Source organism: Drosophila ficusphila, unplaced genomic scaffold (genome assembly GCF_018152265.1).
Source record: "Drosophila ficusphila isolate 14025-0441.05 unplaced genomic scaffold, ASM1815226v1 contig_636, whole genome shotgun sequence".
Taxonomy (NCBI): domain Eukaryota; kingdom Metazoa; phylum Arthropoda; class Insecta; order Diptera; family Drosophilidae; genus Drosophila; species Drosophila ficusphila.
The window spans coordinates 170,733-196,961 of record NW_025064569.1 but is presented as its reverse complement, the minus strand read 5'-3'; the positions used below and the strand labels follow the sequence as shown (position 1 = coordinate 196,961).

General features: G+C 44.5%; 3 protein-coding genes across 3 annotated transcripts; 1 reads left to right on the top strand and 2 right to left on the bottom strand.

Moving 5' to 3' along the window:
• Positions 1-4,450: 4,450 nt before the first annotated feature.
• On the top strand, positions 4,451-21,988 carry LOC108088113 (WD repeat and FYVE domain-containing protein 3). The gene is given in 20 exon segments (XM_017185763.2): positions 4,451-4,609; positions 5,762-6,090; positions 6,144-6,389; positions 8,337-8,691; positions 8,879-9,065; positions 9,119-10,444; positions 10,889-11,904; positions 12,122-12,504; positions 12,506-12,702; positions 12,762-13,954; positions 14,265-16,033; positions 16,097-17,716; positions 17,775-17,878; positions 17,943-18,855; positions 18,912-19,086; positions 19,351-19,557; positions 19,613-19,714; positions 19,968-20,102; positions 20,171-20,285; positions 20,348-21,988. Coding segments are annotated over 19 exon segments (10,506 nt in total). The 5' UTR covers positions 4,451-4,609; positions 5,762-5,793; the 3' UTR covers positions 20,514-21,988.
• LOC108088114 lies at positions 6,525-7,964 on the bottom strand. The gene has a single exon (XM_017185765.2). The coding sequence runs from the start codon at positions 7,908-7,910 to the stop codon at positions 6,645-6,647; it is 1,266 nt and encodes a 421-aa protein (XP_017041254.1). The 5' UTR covers positions 7,911-7,964; the 3' UTR covers positions 6,525-6,644.
• Positions 21,989-23,257: 1,269 nt separating the features above from the next.
• Positions 23,258-24,036, bottom strand: LOC108088103. Its single transcript, XM_017185756.2, has 2 exons — positions 23,905-24,036; positions 23,258-23,852 (listed from the first exon to the last, which is right to left on the bottom strand). The coding sequence occupies exon 2, from the start codon at positions 23,845-23,847 to the stop codon at positions 23,602-23,604; it is 246 nt and encodes an 81-aa protein (XP_017041245.1). The 5' UTR covers positions 23,848-23,852; positions 23,905-24,036; the 3' UTR covers positions 23,258-23,601.
• Between the last annotated feature and the right edge of the window lie 2,193 nt (positions 24,037-26,229).

The window sequence follows — 26,229 nt, the reverse complement described above, 5'->3', positions numbered from 1 at the left end:
TAACTTAAAATTTAACACATCAACACCCAATAAACTTAGTTCATCCATGAATCCACGCGATGAAATCGGCTCACCCTTGTCCACAATAAAAACAATTCCCATCAATCTTATGGCCCGTTGAGATTTCACTAGGCGTCGTGTATCGGATCCCAGACAAGTTAGCTGCCATATAAAATCCCTTATATCCCATAAAAATCTTCACCAAAACACAATCAAATGAAATTTTATGTTAATCCCAAAAGCCCCTGCAACCTGAAGCATCTTCCTTTTTCGATTGGGACCCGCGTTGCGAAGAATGAATATTCATGTCTTTCGGGAGCGGAGGACCAAAAAGCCTTATCCTCAGCCCGATGGCCTGGGTCCTGCCAATTTCGATACGCAAATGCTTCGCTCATTGTCAACAACAGCAAAGTGATGAAAGGGGGAGACGCTGAAATGAGAAATAAAAGTTATCCGTAACAAAAAAAGGGGGAAGCCCCCGCCTAATGAGTCCCCCATGAATGCTGCGAAAATGATTGTTGGGGTTACACTTTTAAATTTTCCGAAAGGCGCCATCGCAGGAAAGGCTTGGGAACTTAGCGGTGGTAAGGTTGACAAAGCACACAAGACTATAGGAAGGTAGTACGTATATACATACTTGAGTTGTGAGTCCCCTTAAATCCCCTTTAAAAAGGGTTTTCCATTAGAACCAAAAGAGGGTGCTGGTGTAAATCCATCGTACTCATAAAAAAATAATAAAATGCGCTAGCCAAGTTATTGCCGGTTCAATAAGGCATATAGCGGTTGAAAAGGTGTTTTGTATTTTTGTTCTTTAGGCTTCATCAAATCCGTTTTCATTAACGTTTTATGAAGTACTTACTTTATAAGCTCATGGGCATCTGATGTAATATAATATAATCTGATGAAATCTTATCTAGTGAATTGGATTTGTCTACAATGCTATCTTGCTTATTGTGTTTGTTCTCTCTTAATGCAGTAATTAAGAAGTTTCAATTCCAAGCTGAGGAGCCTAGGGAAATCGTGGTTTCCGAAACCGTCTGCAAAGTCAAGCCTTAACTCTAAAATTAAAAGTTCCCTGTTGGGTGCTTTGTGGCAATTTCCGAAATGTGGTCCTTTGTTTTTACAGTGCTCCACCATTAATCTACCTTGTGGCGGATTGTCGGGACACCCCTTCTTAGTATCCGAAATATTGTTTCAGTTCTTGTCAGTTGTTAGACGCCTATTTATAGCTGAAACGAAAAACCCATTAGAATATTGCCGCAGACGCAGTTCTCGCCTCAACCCTTCCCCGAAATCTCTTTGGGTGGCAGACAGGAAAGTGCGCAAAGTACCTGGCTAGGTGTGCAGCCAGGAGTGCCAATCCCAAATGCTTTCCCATATAAATAAGCATTAGGGAGCCGTGGCTAGCTGGAAAAATAAGGAATATGGCAGCGGGTGGATACGAGAGTCACGCAACCGGTCTATGGGGTCACGAAAAGGCGTGGCGGGGCCAACGCCCAAAGGCAAACTACTTTTGGGGAGCGAGACAGTCGGACATCAGGATAATTCTCCCCGGAGTCCAGACAGCTGGGTAAATATTTAGCACGACACGCCTTTTCCTTCGCACCCCTAATTGATTCAAACGCTGAATTTAATCTGCATTTAAATTTGAGGCAGAGGATATTAGCTTAGAGTGTTCTGAAATTGGAACGGTTGGACGTGCGCTGCATTTAATTGCCTTGTCAATACGATCCAAGTGGACCAAGTAGGCTCCTCCTTAAATGAATCACCAAATTGAATCATTATCAACGCATGAAGTTCGGCATTGAGTGCTCAATCAATATGCAAATAATTGTGTTGACATATCTGAATTATGTATCTCTGTTGATGCTGACAATTATAACGGGTGAAAATACAAACACAAATATTAATAACCCCAAATCAGATTCAACAAAGATTCTCATTCTCACATGTATGCAAGAATTTGTTAATATCAGGCCACATGGGCAAGGCATCTTATTAAAACCATTTACGCAAAAAGATGAGAATTTGCTGAAAAGAACTATAACTAAAAGAACATATTAGCATTACAGTTAGAATTTGTACAAGGTTTTGTATGTTCTGTAAAACTTTTTTGATAAGAAAAGTTTCGAGTTTAACTACAGCCAGTATCAAACGAAGTATAAATTTAATGATTTAATAGTTACTTACATCAGAACAACCCAGAGAAATATCAAATTAACAATACCTGTGAGCCAAAATAATATGACTTAGAATGGAAAAGGCAGCAACGATAAATAATGGTTCGTACTTTTTCTTTTTCCAATGCAACGGAATTTCGAGAATCCCAGACTGCTAGGTCGACAAGATTTCACTGTGCCAGACGGAACTACATACTATATACTATTTACCACTCTGTAATTATACAATGAAAATTAGTTTTATTATCACAAACACAACTTTGTGAACAGCAAAATAACACATGACTTACATTATATTTCAATTTAAATGTGCAAAATGCCAAAAAATTCTTTTCTACACAAGTATTCTGAAAGTTTAAAAATAACTTTCTTCGGTAATATTTAAATATTGCTATAGCTAATTATTCATCTTATTGTGTTAGCGATTAGTCCTTGCCCGAAAGTATGCAGTACAAAATAAGAGTTGTCGGTCAGTAAGTAAACCAGTTTGCGAGAAAAAGAAAATCCAACAAATAGAGGTCAGTTCTGAAATGTCTGCGTTGCAATACTTTAAACAAACTACGGTACGGAAATTCAATTTTATTTTATTTTCGTACTTTTTCGATCTTATCAATTATTGCTCGGCCTATAATAAAACTTATATAATAATACAACTAATATAATCATTTAGAAAAAAATACCATTTATAATTTTTCGCCATATTTATACCAAAAAACTATTTTGATTTTTATACTCTTCAACTGAACTCCTAAGAGATCCAGCAATAACACTGTGCGACAAAATTTAACAATATGTTTGTTTAAGTTACTTTTTTGATTGTTTTCTGTTAAGGTGCATAAATTATGCACAAAAATATTTATGCCACATTTTAAGTGATACGATTTCTTTTTTCATGGTAAATTGTATGAAATTATTATTATGAAAATAATTAACACAAAATATAATTTTTTTTTACTTCCAATAAACTATTATTTTTTTTAAAAGTGAATTTGTTTCCTTATTTTTTTTTTTGATTTTTCAGAGGTATGCTCGCGTAACAAGTTCCATTTTTTAAAGCATTGTAATAAAAGCCTAACGGTATATTTGCTTAGTACATTTTAATTAATAGATATTGAACTTGCATTAACGCTTATAACGGTGAAAAAATATTTTCCCAATATGTGATTATAAGGCTGTGAAATATGCAAAAACGCGCGTTTTTGGGACATTTGAGTGTGCGTAAAAGCTGATTGGCTATTGATATTAACAAATCCACAAACTTATATTCTTATTTTGGTTAGTAGAACTGAAAAATAAGAAAAAATCAACTTAAACATTTTTTTGTCGCACAGTGTAATGAGTGGCAATAGCCCGTGTTAACAGTGTTGCCAGGTTTTGATCGCCCTTATAGGCTAGATTTTTGAAAAAAATAAGCTAGATGAAGCTAAAATTAAAAAAAAAAAGTGCTAAAAAGCAAGCAAACAAAAGTGCATTTTTTTTTATAAGCATGACGTATTTTTTCACTTTCGGCTTTTTAGCAAACGCCTAATTTAAACTCACAACTCCAAATGATTGATCAGCCAACATATTGATTAAACATAAATTCACGATCATATGAAATGGACATAACCATCGGGAAAAAAAGAATAAGCTCCGATATTTTCATGCAATAGAGCCTTTTTTTCTTTCAAAACAAACCGTTGATGTCGCAAATACATATAAAACTAGCTAAATGAATTTTAAAATAAGCTATATTTTAAGTTATAAGCAAGATGAAAATTTTACAAGCTTTTCTAGTTTCAAATATGCTAGAACTAGCTTATAATAAGCTAACCTGGCTAACCTGTGGAAGGCAACATGTACAAACAGTAGAGCATGATATAATAAGTAATAAGTATAATTGTACCATGGACGACACTAACTTGTATAATTCTACCATGCAGTAGAGGAAACTGTTGCAATGGCTCTATGGCCCTTCTTATTTGTGGAAAAATGTAAGTAACCCAGTAAGTAAAAAAAATGTGTATAAAAAATGTATAAAGCAGTAATCATATAATTAATATTATACGACCTCGTGGCTGCATTACATTTCAGAAATAACATTTTCTACCTCGGATTTAGAATCGTATGCTCAATTAACGCCTATATGTAATGGGCGCAACATCACTGTTATCAGTTTTGTTGACATTAAAATAAACCGCCGATTTAATATCCAAATGCAACCCTAGGGACTTCAAGTTAACAACACTGGTGGAGGTAGTGAGAAATTCTAAACAGCTGGTTCGACGACGACGCTTTCCAACACTGCATGAAAGAGAGGATAGAGTCTAACTGGAGAAAAAATCTTGTCAATTTTTCGACCAAGAAACAAAATGTAAAACCTGCGAATTAAGAGCCAAAATTAGTGCAAACTTACACACTAAGCAAAATGCTTTCGATGGTAAACAAAAGTAAGTGGTGAATACATCGAACAATTGAAAAAACTGCCTGTGAAAATTTTCAACTTCGACCTGTCTGCTGTAAATGGAAGGAGGCGGGTGGCAGAAAGAGCGAGAGCGAATCATCGCGAGAGAGAAAGAAAAATCAATAAAATTGTAGTGGAATCGCGATTGACTGGAGCAAAACAAAGAGCGACTACGAAAGAGTGAGCTAAACGAAGCCTGCAAAAGCAGCAACAGAGCGGCCGTTAACTGCCCCAAATGCGTTTGCCGAAAAGAGACGGTGAAGCCAAAAGACCACTCCAAAAAGGAGTTGAAGTAAACAAACAAGTGCGCAATAAGTAAACCTCGAACAGCTGTGTCGCTCATAAACATAAATTTTAGCTGCCAATGTAAATACTATACAGTTGTTTTTTTGTTGCTGTTGCTGTTGTCGCCCCCAGTTGTGCTGGTGTGAAACGCCAACGTACGTTCATTCACTCCCGAAAAGTAAATAATCGCATGGAATACAATAATGGCAGTTTTTGCGTGATTCACCTCCAGCGACTGCTAATTAAGCGGCGGCAGCAGAAATAGAATAGCTGCGAAAACAAGCAATAACGCTCTTTGCAATGTGCAATGATGTGATTTAGAAACGACTTAAGCAGCTTTATTAAAGTGTTTGTGATAGTTTCGGTGTGGTGTAAATAAATCGCTGAAGTGTTATGCCCCACACAAATAGCTTAGATATACATATACATATGTACTTTACAACTGGATTACATTATAAGTTTTCAGATTTTTTATATTAGTAAATATATATATGTATATATAAGTATTATATGTTCATATACTATAATCTGTGACATTCTCAAGTAAAGAGATATAACTCGTGAACGAAAAAGTCATGATTTTGTTAAATTACTGTGGACAGTTAGTTGTACACTTAGTGCCAAAGAGCACTAGAAGTCTAAAAACTGTATCCGCAGGATAGGCAAAAAACAAAATTTTTTACAGCCAAAGAAAAACACTTTCTAAAATGTTCTTAATCATAAATCGGAGAAAGAAAATGGCTGTAATGGCATTACTTACAATGTGTTTGAATACCAACCTCTAAATTAAGAAAAGAACGCTTTACTTATAAAAGAGCTTATGCTGACATTAACTTCTTTTTGGGTTTTGCAGACTAATCACACTGCTTACCAATCCATACAAAGATGAACGTTATGCGTAAGCTGCGTGGAGCGGCTACCGCAGGCAGCGGGAGTGGCAGCAGCGGAAGCACTGGGGCCGCCAACAACAGTTTGCCCGGAGGCAACAGGTCCGCCATGGATCTCGGTGCCTCGTCCGCGGCAAACGGACGGACCGAAGAGGAGGCCCTGATCGACGCTCGAGTTCTGGTGAGCCTCAGCACGCTTAAGAAGCTCTTCAACGAGTACACTCATCCAAGGGAACCGCTGAGCGAGCAGGAGCGCGACGACAAGCTCTACGAGATGCTGCCGCTGTTCTGCAAAGTGAGTGAACAGCTTCGGTCGGTGAAAATCGCCCCTAACTCCCCATCTTGCAGGTATTCAGCAGTTGCCCAGCAAACGACATGAGCGAAAAGTTTTGGGATGTGGTCGCCTTTTGCCAGCAAGTTTCCCGTCTCATGGTCAGCGAAATCCGCAAGAGAGCCTCAAATCAGAGCACGGAGGCGGCCTCCATTGCCATCGTCAAGTTTCTCGAGGTGGAAACCACTGAGGAAACGAGCAGCGGCTGGATGCTGCTGGCAACCCTAAACCTACTGGCCAACGGAGACGTATCCCTTATACAAGTAAGTTAAATTGAAGAGTTAAATCAAGCCTTAAAAATAATATTTGAAAAGGTATTAAATCCTTCTGGCTATGTACGTTTAGAAATAGCAGACGATTGACCAAAAATGTATACTCATTAAATGAAACTAATCATACACCCACAAGTAACTCTATTAATTCAAAAGGAGCTATTTTAAAACAATAATTTACTAAGTATCTAAGTAGTCAGCAAGTTACTTGCTTGGTGCTTGCAGAGTCGACGTGCCTTGATTAATTCAATCCTTTGTCCTCGAACTGACATCAGATACTTCTTTTAAATCATTTTTGTCGTCAGAAGAATAGTTCAATTTTGAAGCACCCTCCACTTTTATCTTGGTTTCATCAGTAACATTAGCATTACGAGTTGATGCTTTTGGTTCTTTTTGTGGTTGTTCACCAGCCTCCTTAGTTTGTTCTTCATATTTGCGTTTTTGAAGCAGTTCAGCATTGCTCATCGCTCTGAGGCGGGAATAGCTCGACCCCTGCTCCACTAGCAGGATCTCAGACTTCTCCCTTCTGTCGTTGTCTGCCCAACCAGATATCCGCCGGTTGATCTTGCGATCCATCTGCGCCGGCTTCATAGTGGCTTCACTGCTCAAACTCGACCTGTTTGAAGCGACGTGAAATGTGCTTCTGTCCTCGATCTGGGCCCATATGCTAGAAGAATCACTGGGGCCACGCCAGATGGATGATGCTCGAAGACCTTTATCCCCCTCCTCCATTGAAGCCCCGTACTCGGAAGTGACTGGCAAAATTTCAGAGTCACTTGTTATCGTCGGCGTGGACAGAAAGCTTTCGTCGCTCTCGACATGATGCAGGGTGAAGAACTTGATCCGTGCATCCTCCAAGATCTGCCACATGCGAGCCACGAAGTTCACCTGATCCACATCGGCGTTCAGCCGGAAGCGCAGTGGCTGGGAGTGGGCCAACTTGAAGTAGCATTTGCAGCAGCGGCACAGAAGGTCGTCCACCGGCTTGGAAAGTACAAACAAACCGGCGGTACGGCCCGCTGTGGCTTCGAATTTCACGGAGACCATTCGTCCTGTCGCCTGGCGCCGCCAGTCCCCCGGCTCCATCCGCATCAGCAGGTCGAACACATGGAACATGTGCATCAGGTACATGGTGCCTGTGATCAGCGCAGCAATGCTTTGCTGCTTGCAGTGTGCGAAGTGCGGGTGCTCCAGGTACTCGATGCTGGAGTTCATAGCAGTCAAGTGCGGGTCCAGCATCGCGGTCCGCATTATCAGCACGCCGCACAAGTAGTGAGCGATCGCGGCGCTCAGCGTGAGCAGGAGCTGCGAGGAGAGCACGGAACTCCGGGTCAGCATCAGTCGAAAAGCTCCCAATGCTGCGAGCACTGCGAAGGACAGAAACGTGGCACAGTACAGGATGATGTGCGGAATTCGCTCGGGCCAGTACGATGAGCCCCGCATGTGAAAAAACATGCACATAATGCCCAGCACAACCTCAATTAGCTTAAAGAACACCCAAACCTGGTTCATTTCACAGAATAAATGTTGTTTGTAATATGACAATATGTAGGATTTTGTTTTGGTTCTAAAGTATTGTGACTCAGAAAAAGCCTAAAATAAACCAACTTGACCTGACAACACAATGTTTAAAACCACAATGTTATTAATCTTACACTCTTGTAATTTATAGTAATAAATTACAGGTACATAGTTGTCATAAAAACACAATTTGTAAATGAAATTTAGAAAGGAATTCTTTCAAAAAAATTATATTAGTTTTTATTATTGACATGTAGAATAGAGGAAGTTTTTGAATACTTAACTAACACATAAGATAGAATTTTTTTTAATATTAATATGTTTAAGAAAAAATCTTGGTATATTGATAAAAAAAACAGCACTAGCTTTATTATATATCATAGCCACTTTAAAGGTATATTTTTCTTGCGATTACAGGTAATGACTGCCGCCGCGGTTCCCTCGACTCTTGTGAAGTGCCTGTATTTGTTCTTCGATCTGCCAATAGTCGAGGATGATGAGCCAACTGTAGACGGAGGGGCAGTGAGTGAGTTTAACGCCCACGAAAGACGCACTCTCCTGCAGAAGGTGTTTGTGCAGCTGCTGGTCAAGCTTTGCTCCTACCCCTATCCCGCCGAGGAACTTGCCCGCATGGACGACTTGACACTGCTATTTTCGGCCATCACATCGCCGTGTCCCATTCACAATATTGTGTGGCGCAAGAACGCTGCTGAAATCCTGACCACGATATCAAGAAACGGTCTTACCGATGCCGTCGTAAGCTACATACATTGTAAGTATAAAGTTGAATGTTCGCTATAAAAATAAAAGATTTTTTCATTCGAACAGACAAAAAGTAACTAATAACTAAATGTTTAGAAAACATCTCATAAAAAAAACAACAGCGATATATATCAATATATATATTTAGATCGAATATCAATGCAATTTCATATTTAATCCTGTTACAATTATTTTAGCCAAGGGCTGCATGGCTCTTTGTGTAGACAATATGCAACGCCTGACGTTTGGAAATCCATTGGAAATCGTCGAAATGTTCGTCACCGTGTTCTGTTTTCTCAAGGACTCTAGCCAGGTTTCGCAGATATTAATGGATGATTTTCGCGCCTCGCAGGGTTACGTGTTTCTAAGCGATTTTCTTCTCAAGTAAGAGAATAACCTGCCAACTTAAGCTCCTCTTAAGCAATATTTATTTCAAGGTTTGACAACAACCGCAGCCAATCTCTGGAGATTCAAGCGGCTATTCGCAACCTGGTTCTGATGATCTCTTCGTTGTGCATGTGTGGTTTTTACGAGCTTCGACCGCCAGCTTCGCAGTTCAACACGGCTTTTAAGCTGCAGAACTTCCAGCTCCCGCAGGCCACCTCTCGAGAGACCTGCGTGCGAAATGTGTACGCCTTCCAGGTGCTACAAAACGTATTCCTCAAGTCTACGACGCCGGCTCTCTGCTGCACCATCCTGGACGCTATTTCGCGGGTGTACCACTCGGAAAACGCCAACTACTTCATCCTAGAATCGGAGCATACCCTTAGCTCGTTCGCGGAGCGAATCCACTTAAAAAGCCCGCAAATCCAGGAAAAATTCTACGACCTTCTGGAGTTCATCGTCTTCCAGCTTAACTTCGTCCCGTGCAAGGAGCTGATCAGCCTTTCGCTTCTACTCAAGCACAACCAATCAACGCCCTGCAGCATTCTATGTCTGAAGACCCTGCTGAACATACTGCGCCATAACACTGTCTTCAAAGACGTCTACCGCGAAGTGGGTATTCTGGAAATCTTCGTCGGTTGCCTTACTCGATACGCAGCCCACGTGCTGCAGATTACCAAGGGCGACGAGTCAGTAGTGGTCGAGCTGGAAGGGGACACGGAGGAAACTCTGCTAGACACGATGGGCAAATATGTCCTGGAGGCGCTTACAATGCTCCTTGGCGGTGGGGCCAGCAGCAATGCCCAGCTCTTTCGCGAGTACAGTGGCGCAAAAAGCGTCCACGAGCTAGTGAAGTTCAAACACTGTAGACCACAGGCTCTCGGAATTGTGAGAGAGCTGATTCTCTCCGCCGGCGGAGACGACGACATGCTGCACATACTCTCCCTGATGCACAGCGTCAGCCCGTTGCAGGTGGAGTTCAAGATCCAGATACTCAACATGCTGCTCGGATGCCTAAAGGACTCGCACCGCACTCGGACCGTCTTCCGCAAAGTGGGCGGCTTCGTTTACGTCACCAGTGTGTTCGTGTCTCTAGACGGCAGTATGGCCCAGCCGCAACCGGACATTCCACAACAGGATCTCATTTTGCTACTGCAAATCGTCTTTCAGACCTTGGCCACAGCCATGCGATTTGAGCCGGCGAACGCCAAGTTCTTTCACCAGGAGATTAGCAGCAGCTCATTGTGTGATACTCTTCGGCTGCTAGGGTGCTTTGGAAAGTCCTCTGTTTTGCAGGACTTTTCAGGCGTGCACGAGCCGCAGCAACCGCTGCTAAAGTATTACCATGAAATCTTCAGCGGAGATATTCTGAGCGTCAGGTAAGCAAGTCCATTTTTTTCCCAACCGTTTCAGATCTTGAAAATGATTTTGTTGGATTGTTATGATTTTCACAAAGAAAACCAGATATATGGCACCTCAAAGAAATAGTCTTACGAATTTGAATAAACTTCTATTTAAATATTGCCTTACCGATTAATTTAATAGTTTATCGATTTCATTTATTATAACTGCGGGAAAAAAGTTCAAGGTATCAGATAGGTTATAACTATAGGATATTGTCATCTAAATGCAAACTCACTAATAACAACAACAACTTTATTAGCCGGCGTAGCGACTTTGGTGCGTTTTATACCAGGCTAGTAGAGTGTAGCGTGTCTATTACAGGCCTTCTTAAAGTATAAGTTAAAGTGAACTAATATTCCGCAAATGAAATGAAATTTTACTATTATTAACATATTTCAATATATGTTTTGTTCCTTTAGATTCTCTGAAGACGTTCCCTATCCATTGTCCTACGTCTGCGTCGTATTTAGGCTGCTCTACAGTATTGCGCTGGACAATTTTGAGGTACCAAATCTGAGCGGCGTGATAACGCTTGTCAGCGACCCTCCAGCGCTTTTGCGATCACCAAGCAAGGAGCTGGCGGCACCGGTGCACCCCAGCCAGCTGAATCTCACGCAGCCCAGTCCCGAGCCGCGGATAGTCCACCCGGGTGTGGTGATCTGCATGCTACAGCTCCTGCCCGCTGTGGAACACGACTCAGCTCCTCTGCAGGCCGTGCAGCTGCAGGTGTACCTCAGCGAAGTCATCAAGTCCCTGGTGCGCAACGAACGCAACCAGCAGATCATGTGCGAGCACGGACTGGCCGAGAAGCTGCTCAAGCTGACGCGGAGAGCTCTGGCGGAAGAATCGCATCCGCTGCACGTGCCCATGCAGTACATCCTGGAACGGCTGGCTGCCCAGGCGCTGCAGCCCACTGAGCTGCGCCAGTTCCTGCGCTTGGGCGACCCGCTCTGTTGTGCGGATATAGATCTCCAGCAGCCTTACAAGCTCGGCGGACCGGTCCCGCTGACCCGGATAAAGACTCTGGTGTCCATGACAACGCCGCGTGATTTTCGAGCTCATGGATCAAGCACGCTGCCCCCCTTCGTGGAGCTCGACATGTCTGCCGAGGGCTTCGGCTGCCTCTACCTGCCCTCACTGGCGCCTCAGGCAACTGCCACCGCCGGCGGAACCATCGACGCCAACACCATCGGAGGCATCGGAGCCGGCGATCGCATCTTTCCGCCTCAAACAGGGCTCACGTACTCCACCTGGTTTTGCGTAGAAAAGTTCTCAGACCCCAAGACGGACCCGCACTGCGTCCGGCTTCTTACCCTGGTGCGGACTATTCACAATCCCCGAGAGGAGAACCTGGCTTGCTTGTCAATTTTGCTGTCGGCGCGGGACAAGGCTATTGTTGTATCTACCCAGGAGACCCTGGTCACTCCAAGAAAAAGTAAGTAAGGGTATTGGTTTCCTCAAACTTTACTCGTCTTTGTTAACCACTTAGATGAAAATTTAGACCTTAGATAATAATAGTGTAATTGCAATGCAAAGTAACCTAAAAATGCAAAAAACCTAAAAAACACATTGATGTCTAGCCATTTTCTTTTAAAATAAATTATGCTTTAAACTTTGTTTATGATCGCATTAAAAAAAAGATTACTTTCTAGGTATTGGTGACTGGGAGCCCGAAGGATCGGATGACGGCATTGCCCGCATATGGTGTCCCGATCTCCTGCACGAGGGCCAGTGGCATAACCTAGTCGTCGTGCTGAACAGAGCCGTGCTGAAGAACTCGAGTTTGTTCCTTTACTTGGACGGAGTGCCTATGCACACGCAAAAGTTGCACTACATCGCCCAGCACCCGGCAGCAGGCAACGCCAGCCTCACGTCGGCCACTCAGATTTTCGGATACATCGGTACTCCCCCAATCTGGCGTCGCTACTCCCGACTCTGTTGGAAGCAGGGCGTGTGCCACCTTATCGAAGATGTGCTCACGCAGCAGACTGTTCAGACCATATACCAACTGGGACCCCACTACATGGGCTCGCTTCCAAGCTCCGCAGCTAAACAAGCAGGCGGAGTCGTTGGCACCCCTGGTGCCCGAGGACCGCGTCCTCCTGGGTCTTAACGCTAAAGCGGTTTCCAAGTTGACGCTGGTGAAGATCCGGAAGGTGTACAGCCGGGCGGATAACAAGAGCATCGCCAAGCAGTTGAACATGAACTCACATGAGAATGCCACGCCCATAAAGTAAGTGAAACGATGAAGAAACGAACTCGATAACAACCCTGATAAACCTGCTCTTCCAGAATTTTGCACAACTCTGCTGGGCACCTGGCAGGAGCTGGTCGCTCCCTAGGCGGCGTGGTTGTGGGTTACCTGGGAGTAAGAGTGTTCAGCCCACATCCCGTCTCGGCCATGATCGACACTGTGGGCGGCTGCAACGTGCTCCTCGGCATCATTGCCATGGCTCAAGACGTGGAGTCCCTATATGCAGGAGTCAAGGCGCTGACCTGCGTGGTGCGGAGCAATCGTGCTGCCCAAGCAGAGATGGACAGGAAACGTTGCTACCAGACGTTGGGCATGTTTTTTAAGAAGAAAAAACATCTACTGAACTCGCACATTCTGCACCTGACCTTCGGTCTGGTGGGAACGGTGAGCAGCGGACAAGACATGTCGGCCATTCCGAATGTGACGGCTTTCCAGGACCTACTGTGTGACCTGGAGATCTGGCATAACGCACCGAACGGACTACTCCGCTCCCTGCTGGAGCATCTGCTTGAGTTAGTGGTAGAGTCCAGCGACAAAAAGCAGAACGTGAAGATAATGCGGGACCTGCAGCTCCTGGTCAAACTGCTGCACATCATCACTCAAATCCAAGACCACTCGACACGGGAAATCCTCTTCAGTCTGCTGGAGACTCTACTGGGTGGGCAGCCGAGGCACACCGACCTGTTGCTTTTTGGCCAGTATGTTGCGGCCAAGCTACCACAGGCTCATAATGGAGGACAGGAGCGGGCTGTGCTTTTACCCAGTATGAAGAACCCAAGTGAAGACCAGGATGGAGGTGTGGCCCAGAACATCTATCTGCGTAATCGCTGTCTCTCCCTGCTCCACGGACTTCTTTTCACGCCCCGAAACACCGTGAACTATGTTATCTGCGACGACATTTCCAAGACCCTGGGCATGGACTGGTTGCTCCTCTTCATGCAGCCCCACGTCCACTTTACCACCGTCATCATCGCGGTGCGCATCTTGGTCGTGGTCTGTGCCAACGAAAGTTTCCTTGTGCGCTTCAGGGACGCCACCCACAACGGCGGCTACCTTCGCTTCACGGAGATGGTTTCCCAACGGAAGATGCTAGGCTTAGGTGCCCAACAGCTGAACCAGCGCCCGACCAACGGCACTGGCACAGTGATTGTAGCCACCCCACAGAACACCATACAGCATCTGCCCACACAGATCGCAGGCGAGGTGCGAGCGGCGGCCTTGAATATACCAGGTGAGCATATAACTAGATTCAGACCGAAATACATTTGCGTTCCTTGAGGGTGGTGTAGCCCTTAAAATTAAAATTTTGATATTAATTTCAATATTTATTATTTAACATTTTGTGGAGAAAAGCTTTCAATTTAGTAAATGATTTCAACAACATAAATCGCAGGGTCAATTTTCAAATTCTGGTCGCAATTGAATTTTGACATACTGGGTAATCTCGTTCCATTTTTTTAATAAAAACATAACAATAAATAAACATTTGTTTACCATATTAAATACCTTTTTGTGATGTGTACTTTTTGACCGTGTTTCAGGTTTCCAGCTCCTGGAATGGCTTATGCATCACCACCTGGATGTCCCGGAGCTGTACTTTTTAATAACGGCCTTGATCATGGGGCAGCCTGTAAAAGTGCTAGCTACCGAGCACACTAAGTTCGACCTTGACCGAGTGTGGTCGTTCCTCTGGGGCGCTCCCGTCTCCGCCAACACGCAGTTGCCCAAGCTTAATGTTTGCCCCGAGGCTGTGTGCGTCCTCTTGGCCATGGTGCGCGGAATCGTTCACGGGGGCGAGTGCGCCCCTTGGTTGCACAGCCACCCGGAAACCATCATCCAACTGCTTTTCAGCCTGTACCAGAACCTCAGCGACTTTGCGCCAGTAATGATGGCCGGCGACGTAGTCACCTCCCTCGTGGCCGTGCTCTTTCCATTGGCGACTCGTAATCCGGGATCAGAGCCGAACAGTGGAGCATCAACCCCGACGGACGATGCCGGGAGCAGCTTTGCGTTGCCACCACCGGAGTCCCTGCATGGAGCCCAACAGCCCAAGCTAACCACTCATCCGGTGTGCAACTGCATCATTGACTTCCTGCGCGTAATCGTGGTGGACTCCCTTGGCCTGAACATGCAGGGCAAGCTAGCGCCGGTAATCGACCTTGTGCTGGATGCAGCGCCGGACTCGGCGGAACTGCCTCTACAGGTTCAGTACCAGACGCAGATAATCATTGCGCTAATGGATCACCTGCTGGCCGCCGACGTTCTTGTAGGCGAACAGGCTGCCCTGCCCTTGGTACCTCTACTGCAAAGCCAGATGCAGCACATCGCTCCGAACGTTTTTTACCTAACCGCCCGCATCGTGGACAAGCTGTGGCAGGGCTGCCTCGCCCGTAACCCCCACGACATTTTCGACTTCGTGATCAAACTTATAGTTCAGGCCAAAAGGCGCTCCTCGTCGTTGTCGCTGGAGCATCTGCACCACTCGCTGAACCGCAGCATCCTCTTTTTGCTCTCCCGCCCCACCGACGACTCGCGGGCTGACCAAATGAGTGTGCTTGAGGCACTGCACAAGATCATACAGCACCGCCTGCTCATTTTCGGAGCGGGCAACCACGAGCTGGAGTTCATTGGATGCCTCACCTACTGCCTGCTGCAGCTGACAGCCGACATGAAAATCATCCTGGAGCCGGCCACCAGCCGAAACACCACCTGGCACGTTAATCCGCAGACGGAGACGACAGAGCCCAAAGATGAGGACCTCAATCAGCTGCAAGGTCGGAACCTAATCGTTGGCGCTGCCTTTCGGGTTTGGGAGGAGCTGTACGTGTGCAAGAAGCCTGCCATCGAGGAAGTTTTCAAGGTCTCCCTTACGGCCCCACCGCCCAACTCCAAGGCACCTGACCTGCAGACCACGCGTGAACTGGTGATGGAGCTGGCTTCTAAGCTGTGGTTCAACTATGTGGAGGCGGAACGCAAGGCCACCTACCGCGCCCCCTGGGAGCTGCACACGCAGATCCAGTCGAAAATTCAAAAGGTAACCGGCGGACTTTCCCGCCTGACCAGCCGCACCAAAACCAAGAAGGAGGAGCTGGTACGAACCAAGTCAACACTAAGCCGCGAGGCCGCCTACGAGTCAACTGCAATCCATGTGCAGCTGATAAAGGATCTGTTGGACCTGCGCGCCAAGCAGTACCAGCAGATGCTGCTGCACACGCAGCGCTACGTTTACCAGGACTGGGTGCAGTCGGAAACGGAGCTTACCCGTGAGCGGGGACTGTGGGGACCTTCTTGTCCCACTATGGATCTTCAGGTAAGCCTGGAACCCCACCTCACTTCAAACCCTATTTAATGTTAATTTTTTTAACTCACTTAGACCACCGGCAGCTGCTCACTGGATAAGTGGATTCTGGATACCACCGAGGGACCCCACCGGATGCGCAAGAAGACGATGCGCAACGATCTGTTTTACCTGCACTACCCATACCGACCGGAGCTGGAATTAGCCGACAACCGCCAGCTGAAGTACAAAGTGGCGTCCAGCCTGGACAGTAAGACGTACGCGCTGCACGGTCCGCAGCAGCCCCGCATCCTGGCCGAGGCGGCGGAACAGCATGTGATTCATCAGCAGAGTTCTCTGGAAGCAGTGCACTCCCACCGCCTAGAGGCCAGCAGCTCCACTTCCACGCCACCGCCCCTGGCCTTACCGAAGCTCGTGGGCCATGGGTCGGCTCCCTATCCGCAGGAGTCAGTGGACGGCAATGCCCCGGAGGACGACGAGGAGGAGGAGGACACCTCGATGAACAGCGACAATGAGACGACCTTTTTGCGCTTACTTGAGGAGCAAGAGAAGATCAGCTTTATGTTCCGATGTGCAAGAGTCCAGGGATTGGACACGTTCGAAGGGCTTTTGCTGTTTGGCAAGGAGCACTGTTACATTGTGGATGGGTTTACGCTGCTGAAAAACCGCGAGATTCGCGACATAGACACGCTGCCGCCAGGAGCTTACGAGCCTATCATTCCCAACTCCGGGGGAACCTCTTCGACAACCTCACGAGCCGTAAGCCACAAGCTGAGGCAGTGTTCGAAGTTCGCCTACGAGGAGATTCGCGAGGTGCACAAGCGGCGATACCTGCTTCAGCCCATCGCACTTGAAATATTCTCTGAAGATGGACGCAACTATCTGCTGAGCTTTCCGCGAAAAGTGCGCAACAAGGTGAACCAGCGTTTCCTGGCTCTGGCCACTGCCCTGAATGACAACGCGCAGCAATCCGTGGCGGGACAAAAGCGCACGGCCAGCGTGGAGCAGACTGCGGGCATCTTCAGCGGCCTGATCGGCGAGACCTCGGTAACCCAGCGCTGGGTGCGTGGCGAGATTTCGAACTTTCAGTACCTTATGCACCTGAACACTCTGGCTGGGCGCAGCTACAACGACCTGATGCAGTATCCCGTTTTCCCCTGGATCCTGGCCGACTACGATTCAGAGGAGCTGGACCTGACCAATCCCAAGACCTTCCGAGACTTTTCGCGCCCCATGGGCGGCCAAGCGGAGGAGCGTCTGGAACAGTTCCAGAAACGCTTCAAGGAGTGGGACGATCCGCACGGCGAGACGCCCCCTTACCACTACGGCACCCACTACAGCTCCGCGATGATCGTATGCTCGTATCTGGTGCGGCTTGAGCCTTTTACGCAGCCGTTCCTGAAGCTGCAGGGCGGACACTTCGACCTAGCGGACCGCATGTTTCACAGCATCAAGGAGGCCTGGCTCTCTGCCTCCAAACTAAACATGGCCGATGTCAAGGAGCTAATCCCGGAGTTCTTCTACCTGCCCGAGTTCCTCAGCAACTTTAACAGCTTCGACCTGGGTACCAAGCAGAACGGGGAGACCCTCAACCACGTTATCCTGCCGCCGTGGGCCAAGCACGATCCCAGGGAGTTCATCCGGCTGCACAGAAGCGCTCTGGAGTGTGACTATGTCAGCCAGCACTTACATCTGGTAAGCGTAGATTGTTCTTTTTTTACTATTTGGGGTCATTCAACGATTTTACTTGCAGTGGATCGACCTAATCTTTGGCTGCAAGCAACAAGGACCGGCTGCCGTCGATGCCGTTAACGTGTTCCACCATCTCTTTTACGAGGGAAACGTGGATATCTACAAGTAAATACAAAACGAACTACGAAAAATGTTTTTTTTCTGATTCCGTTGCATTCTTTCGTCGCAGCATTGACGATCCACTCAAAAAGAATGCCACCATTGGCTTCATTAACAACTTTGGCCAGATTCCAAAGCAGCTGTTTAAAAAGGCGCATCCTGCTAAAAAGATGGGCAGCTCGCGGCACTCGGCGTTAATCGATCCCACAGCTCTGATTCAGGGCAACAGCACCGTGCTGCAAACCGACCGACTGTTCTTCCACAACCTGGACAACCTGAAGCCCAGTCTTCAGCCCATCAAGGAGCTGAAAGGTCCCGTCGGTCAAATCTTGCAGCCCGATAAGACTGTGTTTGCTGTGGAGCAGAACAAGGTTATGATGCCGCCCTCTTACACGAAGTACATAGCCTGGGGCTTCGCCGACCACTCTCTTCGCGTGGGACTCTACGACACGGATCGGGCGTCCTTCGTATCTGAGGCATCGGCACAGAACTCCGGCGAGATCCTGACCTGTGCCTGCCCCAACGCCAAGATGATTGTCACGGCCGGAACGAGCTCGGTGGTGACCATCTGGAAGTTTGACGCAAATCGCAAGAGCCTCGCCGTCAAGCACTCGCTGCACGGCCACACCGAAGCCGTGACCTGTCTGGCCGCCAGCGCTGCCTACAATGTGATCGTGTCCGGATCCCGGGATGGCACTGCCATCGTCTGGGATATGACCCGGTTCACTTTTGTGCGCCAGCTGCGAGGACATGCTGGAGTGGTGGCTGCCGTGGCCATCAACGAGCTGACCGGAGACATTGCCACCTGCTCGGCCACCTGGCTGCACGTGTGGTCCATCAATGGCGACGCCTTGGCTATGGTGAACACGTGTGTGGGCAGTGCGGATCGCATGCAGCAGATCCTTTGTGTGGCCTTCTCCCAGACCCGCGAGTGGGACCAGCAAAATGTGGTCATCACTGGATCTACCGATGGTGTAGTGAGGGTAAGTATACAGAGCCTAGCAATAAATATAATAATCCGAGGCTTGCATTCTTGCAGATGTGGTCTTTGGAGCACACACAGGTGCCCATTGATCGCAAGTTGAAGAGAGGAATGGAGGTGTCTTCGCAGGACAAACCAGACACTGCCTCTTCGGATGGCAAGGATTCTAAGGACGACAAAATGAGCCTCATTAAACAAATAAAAAGCCTTTCCCAATCAGAGGAAGAGTTGGGTAGGTTTATACCATGTCTGCATTATTTACATACTTTAAATTGAATTATTGCTAAATATTCGTGAGAATTCATGTAGCTTTCTCTGTGCAAAATGATTTTTAATTTCAAAGCCAAGTGACCATAAATCAGAAATGTATTTAATTATTTGGTATAACAGCGGCTTTACGATTTTATAAGTAATTGGTAGCTGCTATTATTCTACATATAAATCCATTTTATTCGTTAGTATATAACCTGGCTAAGGCTGCATCTCTATTCCACAGAAATAGTCAAATCCGCCTCCGAAAGTAGCATCTCAGAAGCATCCCAGCATAGCCGTGAATCGAGTAAGTCAGCAGAGACAGGTGCCAAAGCGGAGTTGCAAGGAGAACACAGGAAGAGCTCCCTATCGGGAGCAAAGTCCCTGCATGAAATGAAATCGGCTACTGTAGAAGCGGAAGAAAGCAGCTGTGATCCCAAGTCAAATGAGGGTAAGAATGGCCAAGGCTTTGGTTGCCGTAAACTAATACCTAAATATTACCCCAGATGAACACTCTATAAGGCCGAGCAAATCAGATACAAGCCTGACTGATGGATTTGTTGTAATCGACAATGACAGGCATAAAGGCGATCAAGTTTTAAGAAAAGGTAAGCATTATGTTACAATAGCAATAGCCCTTACTGGCAGTTTATACATATATATATTTTTTTGTATATATATTTTTTTGTTCTATATGTATTATATACAAATATCATTAACAATTACAAATTTAAAATGAAAACAACTTAAATTATATAGTTTTACTTATTCGGATCAACTTGGAATTCTGATAGAGATTTAAAATCTTTTGTTAACAAAAATTCTTTGTCTCTATTGATATATTTTTTCCGATGATTTTAGGCTTCAGATGGCAACGTCAATTAATGTTCCGCTCAAAGTTAACCATGCATACGGCGTATGATCGTAAGGATAATGCCGAACCAGCTAGCATTACTGCGTTAACAGTATCAAAAGATCACAAAATATTATATGTCGGTAAGTTTTTCAATAAAGCTGCACATAGAAATATCTCGAATATTTATTAAATTTTCAATATTTTGAAGGCGATGCACGCGGGCGAATCTTTTCGTGGAGCGTTACAGAACAGCCTGGTCGCGGAGTGGCTGATCATTGGCTAAAAGATGAAGGAGCTGATCAATGTGTCAAATGCCACATCAAGTGAGTCCTCGAAGTAACAAATTAGTGAAGAGTCCAACTTTTAACCGGAATATTTATTACAGATTTACACTTTATGAGAGGAAGCACCATTGTCGCAATTGCGGTCAAGTGTTTTGCAACAAGTGCAGTCGTTTCGAGTCAGAAATATCTCGTCTTCGAATCCTAAAGCCAGTTAGGGTGTGCCAGGCATGCTACAGTCAACTGCGGACGAATTCATTGGAAAATTAGGAAAATTAAACGGAATGTATATGTACGCCATTGGAAGTTAATCATATTACTGTGTTTATTTGTAACTGTTTAATGTAGTTTTAACTTCTATTTATTTTTTCGATACAATAGTTTTATCCAAAATGAGTTGATCTAACTTCAAACAAAGGCTGTTATATGATTTTATATTTAATTTTACACTTTAATTCGAATTTTTTTATACCAAACCAAGTTGCAATATAATTTATACACTTATGTATTTATAACTATTTATTAAACGCTGATTTAAAACGTAATATTGCTTATACTTAGAATGCATTGACAATTTATAGTTATGTAACGACGTTGTACAATTTTGTAGGTATTGACTATTTATTGTAGACTTTCGAAGCAGCCTAACAACATGGCCAGCGCACAAAAATCGAAAGTCCCTTCAAAGCTTAGTGTCTTTCGTATCGATTCACAGAAAGCAGCCCTCGACAGATAAATCAATAATAATCAAACCAAGCACCGCCAGAAATATCAATTAAATTAAAACTAAAACAATTCTCTATCAAATAAGACCAAACACATCACGATCAATATCGTCGCACCTTTTGCGGCTACAAAACATGTTTTAGCACACAACACTACAACCTCACACTAAACTAAAGGCAAGTAGATTCTCTCAAAATTACTTTTTTGCGAAATGCGAAAAGAAATACAAGCAATGCAAAGAATGTAATAAACGGAATATTTCAAATTGCAATTAACCTTAAAAAAATATTGCAAAATTATTGATATAAATACATATACAAAGGAAAGCAAGGCAACTGTGCTGAAACTTAAATTTGATTTTTCTAAAAAAAACAAGTTGGAAAATTGTTATTTAAGTTCAGAGCTTTAAACCATTTAATTCCTTCCACCAATTACGACAAGAGGCCCTTAATATTAAATTAATGTAAATATAAAAGTGAAAAACAATGAGAAACTATACAAGTAATGCAAATAAATTAGATAAATTTATTGGTAGTCATGGTAGAAAAACATTCCGTATTTTGTAGAAAATCTACATGTTGCATTGATAATAATTTACAAATATTACTTATGTACGGGTGGCAGTAAACGAGAAGATGAACGTCGCGGTAAGAGCAACTAATGCAATTGTATTCTTTTCAGTCTGTTGAAGAAAATTCCGAGCACTAAAGACAAAAAAATGTAATTTTCCATCTTGTAGAAAGATTTCAATGAACTATAAAGCTCAAAAACTTTAAATGCGTTACAGTTCAAAGCAGAACGAGCAGTGTTACATAATCGAAATCTTGATATCTGTAATAAGAGAGGACACCACGCAAACACAAGATCAACCTGTATTAACTTAACAACTTAAATAAATTACAAAACACTCATATAAATAGAGTATATATATATTTATTGTTAGTGCGTGAGATAGAAAGCATAAACATTACTACATGCAAAGTTTAAAGCATACAATTTAATAAATGAAATATGTTAAATCGCTCTCGCTTTTTATTGCTGGGTGGGGGTTTACACACCAATTCGTCATAGACCTTAGAAAAATAAATAAACTGTTTGATAAAGAAACGTCTGAAAACGTAATTAATTAAGTAATCCAAATTCGCATATTCACTTTTATGCCCACAAACCAAAAATGCTGTGTCGCGCTTTTTTTTCACGGTCGACTATTGGGATTGAAACAATTTTGATGGTACTTTAATGTTTCTGTTTTGTTATTATACCCTTGCAGAGCAAAGAGTATTATAATTTAGGCCAAAAATCGGATTGGGCCGGATCGGGCGACTATATAGGATAGCTGACATACGATAAATTGAAAAAAAAAATTATTACTCCGTTGTTTTTGATCAGATCGACTGGATTTCCTTCAGATGATGTTTTTAAACTACTATCGAATTTCGAATTTAATGTTATCAAAATAATAACTCTATCATATACAATAGCTGCCATAGGAAAGAGCGAAAAATATAATTACAACGTCGTTGTTTTGTGAGTTTTAGAACATCGAGTTTTTTAAATATTTAGAATCGAGAAAAAAATTTGATTAAAATTCGACAACGTTATTATATAGCTGCCAAAGGAAAAATCGAAAAATCTATAAATAACGGAAATAAAATTATAACATTGTTGATTTTCATCAGACAAGCATGATTTTTGGAATATAGAGTTCTCTAACAACTCTTGACGAATAAAATAATCAAAATCGGACGACTATATCATATAGCTGCCATATGAACAATAGTCGAAAATATAAACAATAATAGAAAAATCATCATACATAGCTGCATGAAGGCTTGCCGAAGCTAGCTTCCTTTCTTGTTTTTCCTAAAATCATCTACACAGATATCCCAAATGCCTAATTATTATACAGAGAGTTTCCCATATGTACATATTTTGTTCTTCACAACTTATTCCTATTTTACAAACAATTTTTCAAGGTGCGGAGTATATGTGAAAATGGGTCATCATTATAGCCGATCCAACCAAGTCTGCTTGTCTGGATGAATGACAGAATCTCGGAAACTTTAAACCACTCATATATGGACTGTTAATCTTGCTATTATCAGTTTTAAATTCTTGCCGATTATGTGGAAAGAAATTCGAAAAGAAGAACAGAAGGCGAGATCAACCGGTCTGAATTAATAATATATAATTTTTAGGGTCGAGAGTACTTTTCAACAAATAACATATTATCAATGTCTTAATTTACAGATAGTGTTATATCTCTCAATGGCCATAAAAACAAAGTGTTGCATAAAATAACTCTTATGTCCTAAATACTTAGGATTTTAGGATATCAGTTATATTTTCTTTTTACACGCAATTTAATCGGTATTATTTTTCTAAATCTGCTTCTTTTTCTAAGCGCAGGGGCTACAGTACATTAAGATATTATGCAGGATTTCAAGTTCAAAGGGTAGCTGGATGAGTTTGTGGGTGACAATTCAATCCGATTCGATTCGACAAAAGCATCCTCCATTTTAAACAGTTGTTTAAATACTAAGGATTATGGAATGAACTTGTTGTTTTGTAGCTTGGAGCGCATTTTTAAGGTGCTGGATTCGACAGGCGTGGAATCGCCAGCTCTTTAGTGCTAGCGTCCACCGTTCCGCCAGTCTTGATTGAAGCGGCTTCTGCCTGACGAACAGTGTCCGCCGGGGCAACAGTTGCCGCCAGGACAACCCAGCTGGCTCATGCCGCGGCGCTCGTTGCTCCCCGCCTCCATGCGGGGGCAGTTGCCCCCGGGGCAATTGCAGCACGCCCCAGAGCGGCTTCCCTTGGGGTACTGCGAGTATCCGCTGTTGAAGCTGCAACCGTTGTTACTGCAGAAGCCGTCCATGCTCACTGGAAACAACACTTTTGCGTAACTGTTTTCCTGAATTTTTGTTAAACTTACCTGATTTTTTCTTGAGCCTGACAAATCAGCTAAATATCTTAAAATGCTGCTTAGCAGACTTCCGATCTGTTCTGAGTGGCCGAGTCGAATGAGCCGTCTACAACTTCAGCGTCGACAGACTGAGAAATGAAGGTCCAAAGCCTCCTTTTTCGAAACTCGTTTTCGAAATTGAGCGAGCGCATGTGCGGGATTTCCGGAAGTGGTGAGTTTCCCTTGCCTCGGGGGCGTGGCCTAGGCTCACGCACACATCAAAGCCGGCGGGACTTGCGAGAGCGAGAGAGCGCGAGTGAGAGCCAGAGGGGAGGGGGCATAGAAAAATGCGACTTCTTGATGCCGCAAATTTGCCATGTGTGCGAAGAGCGGAGTGGGGGAGGTGTGGTGGGGTGGGTGGCTTGGCGGGTGGGTGGTTGGCTGAGTTACGACCGTCGGCGACGTTGGCGTCGTTGCTGCAAATGACTTTGCGCTCTGACTGGTTAATATAACCGCAGGATTGTATTCGGGATTCGGGAGATGTGCGTGGGGCGGCGTTATGTACGAGCAGTGGGCCGGCCATGTGACCGCAGTCAGCCAAATGGGCTGTGTAATGGACACGGGCTTATCCTGAGCCCCTCGCCGAATCGACTTACAAGACTCCACCCTCTAAGCCGAGTGTCATGTGCAAGACGTTCCGCTGCGCGGTCGTGTGTGTGAGCTCCCCGCTCACACTGTCGCAAAAGTCACTTCAATTTGGATGAGAGTCAGTAAATCAACCCCTATCAACATACCGACAACACCGGCCCCATCCCATCCGACCTCTCGAGCTCCGATTGCGATTGCGATTTCGATAGCCGTAGCCGTTTCAGCCAGTGCCAGCTGGGGAGACGCCATTGCGGAATCGCCGTGGACACTACCACTTCTGCAGACAGGACCCACACCAAGGCACATGTCGGAGTAGGTGTAGGTGAAGTGTATATATTTCTTGGTCATGTGCCATGTGCCTTGGCTGTGTTGATCGCTCCATTCAGTTTTTGATGATTATTTTCGCACTCTAGCATAAAACAATAAGTTCAATGCTCACATTGCCATAGCCTTAAATTCAAAATTAAGCGATCATAAACTAAACAACTGATAACTAATGCTTCAACTAACGTAAATAATGATGTGCTCTATTTTTAATTGCGATAAAAATTGGAAAAAAAACCACTCTTTTATTGCTTATTTTACAGGTACCATTAAAAAACTTCCTCATCAAATTGGTTTAAATAATTTTGTTTTGGAATATCCTGTCGAAAAATATATATAAACCAATGACAAGAATGTAAATTCCGATGTAGCAAGTACGTCTATTTCTTTTTTTTTTTAAGTTGAATAATTTCTCTTTTTTATTTTAATATTATAATGTTTGAAAGCGATCTAAAATGAAATGTTTTGTTAGATCTTATAGAGTTACCAATCGTCAAGTTTACTATTTGAGGTACATTGCTTACCGAATAATATATAGGACGTACTAGCGAAATATGAGACTGAAGCAGTTAAACGTACCACAACTGTAGAGCCCTTTTGCCAAAAGAGGTCATGACTTTAGAACTAATAATCCGACAGCCTACAAGCGCCGGATTCCTCCAAACAAAGAGCAAAAAAGTGTAGAAAAAAGAGAGAAGCCATGAGAGTTCGACCTCTCTGCCGGCGAAGGATATTTACCAAGCACAGGAGCAGGATAACGCAAGGATGGCGAGCGAAAAGGCAAGCTGTGGGAGCGGGACAGCACCAGCACATACCAATACAAGCTCGCAGTCGTTCCACGGCTAGCTTTTCGTCATTCTTGACATTTTGTGGTGAATTGTCGAAAGCCACAGGAAATGTACGGTAGTGTGCGTGCGGAGCGCCACTGCGCTTGTGTGGGTGTGCCGCCGTTCGGCGGGAAAAAACAAAAATGGTGGACGGTAGGAAGTCTCCTCATTTGCTGTAATCGCATCAGGCCAGAGCACTGAAAAAAGGGCGTTTTCCGGTTGGTTACCCGGCACTCCTCGCTCTGGTCCCTCGACTCTCTTTCTCTCTTTTTGAGCACTCTGTGTTGGTGTGTGTTCACCACGCTGTCGATTCCACACCGGATGTGTGGGTGGTCGGGTGGGTGGGTGGCTGGTCGCTTGCTTTTGGTCCACTATCAAGGGATGAAATGTAACATTTGGTAGCTTTTCGTAAATTTTCGACTTTCGTTTGGTTCCCATTTTTTTTGTTTGTTTTTGCTCGTTTTGCTTTGCTTTTGCTTTGCCCGGTTCTCGGTTCAGAATGCTCGGCGCTCGCTGCCTTTCACTTTCCCGCCTCAGCTTCGTTTCCCGCCTCTCC

Coding starts and splice junctions, on each gene's coding strand:
- LOC108088114 (XM_017185765.2), bottom strand. CDS start 7,910: ATGAACCAGGTTTGGGTGTTCTTTAAGCTAATTGAGGTTGTGCTGGGC.
- LOC108088103 (XM_017185756.2), bottom strand. CDS start 23,847: ATGGACGGCTTCTGCAGTAACAACGGTTGCAGCTTCAACAGCGGATAC.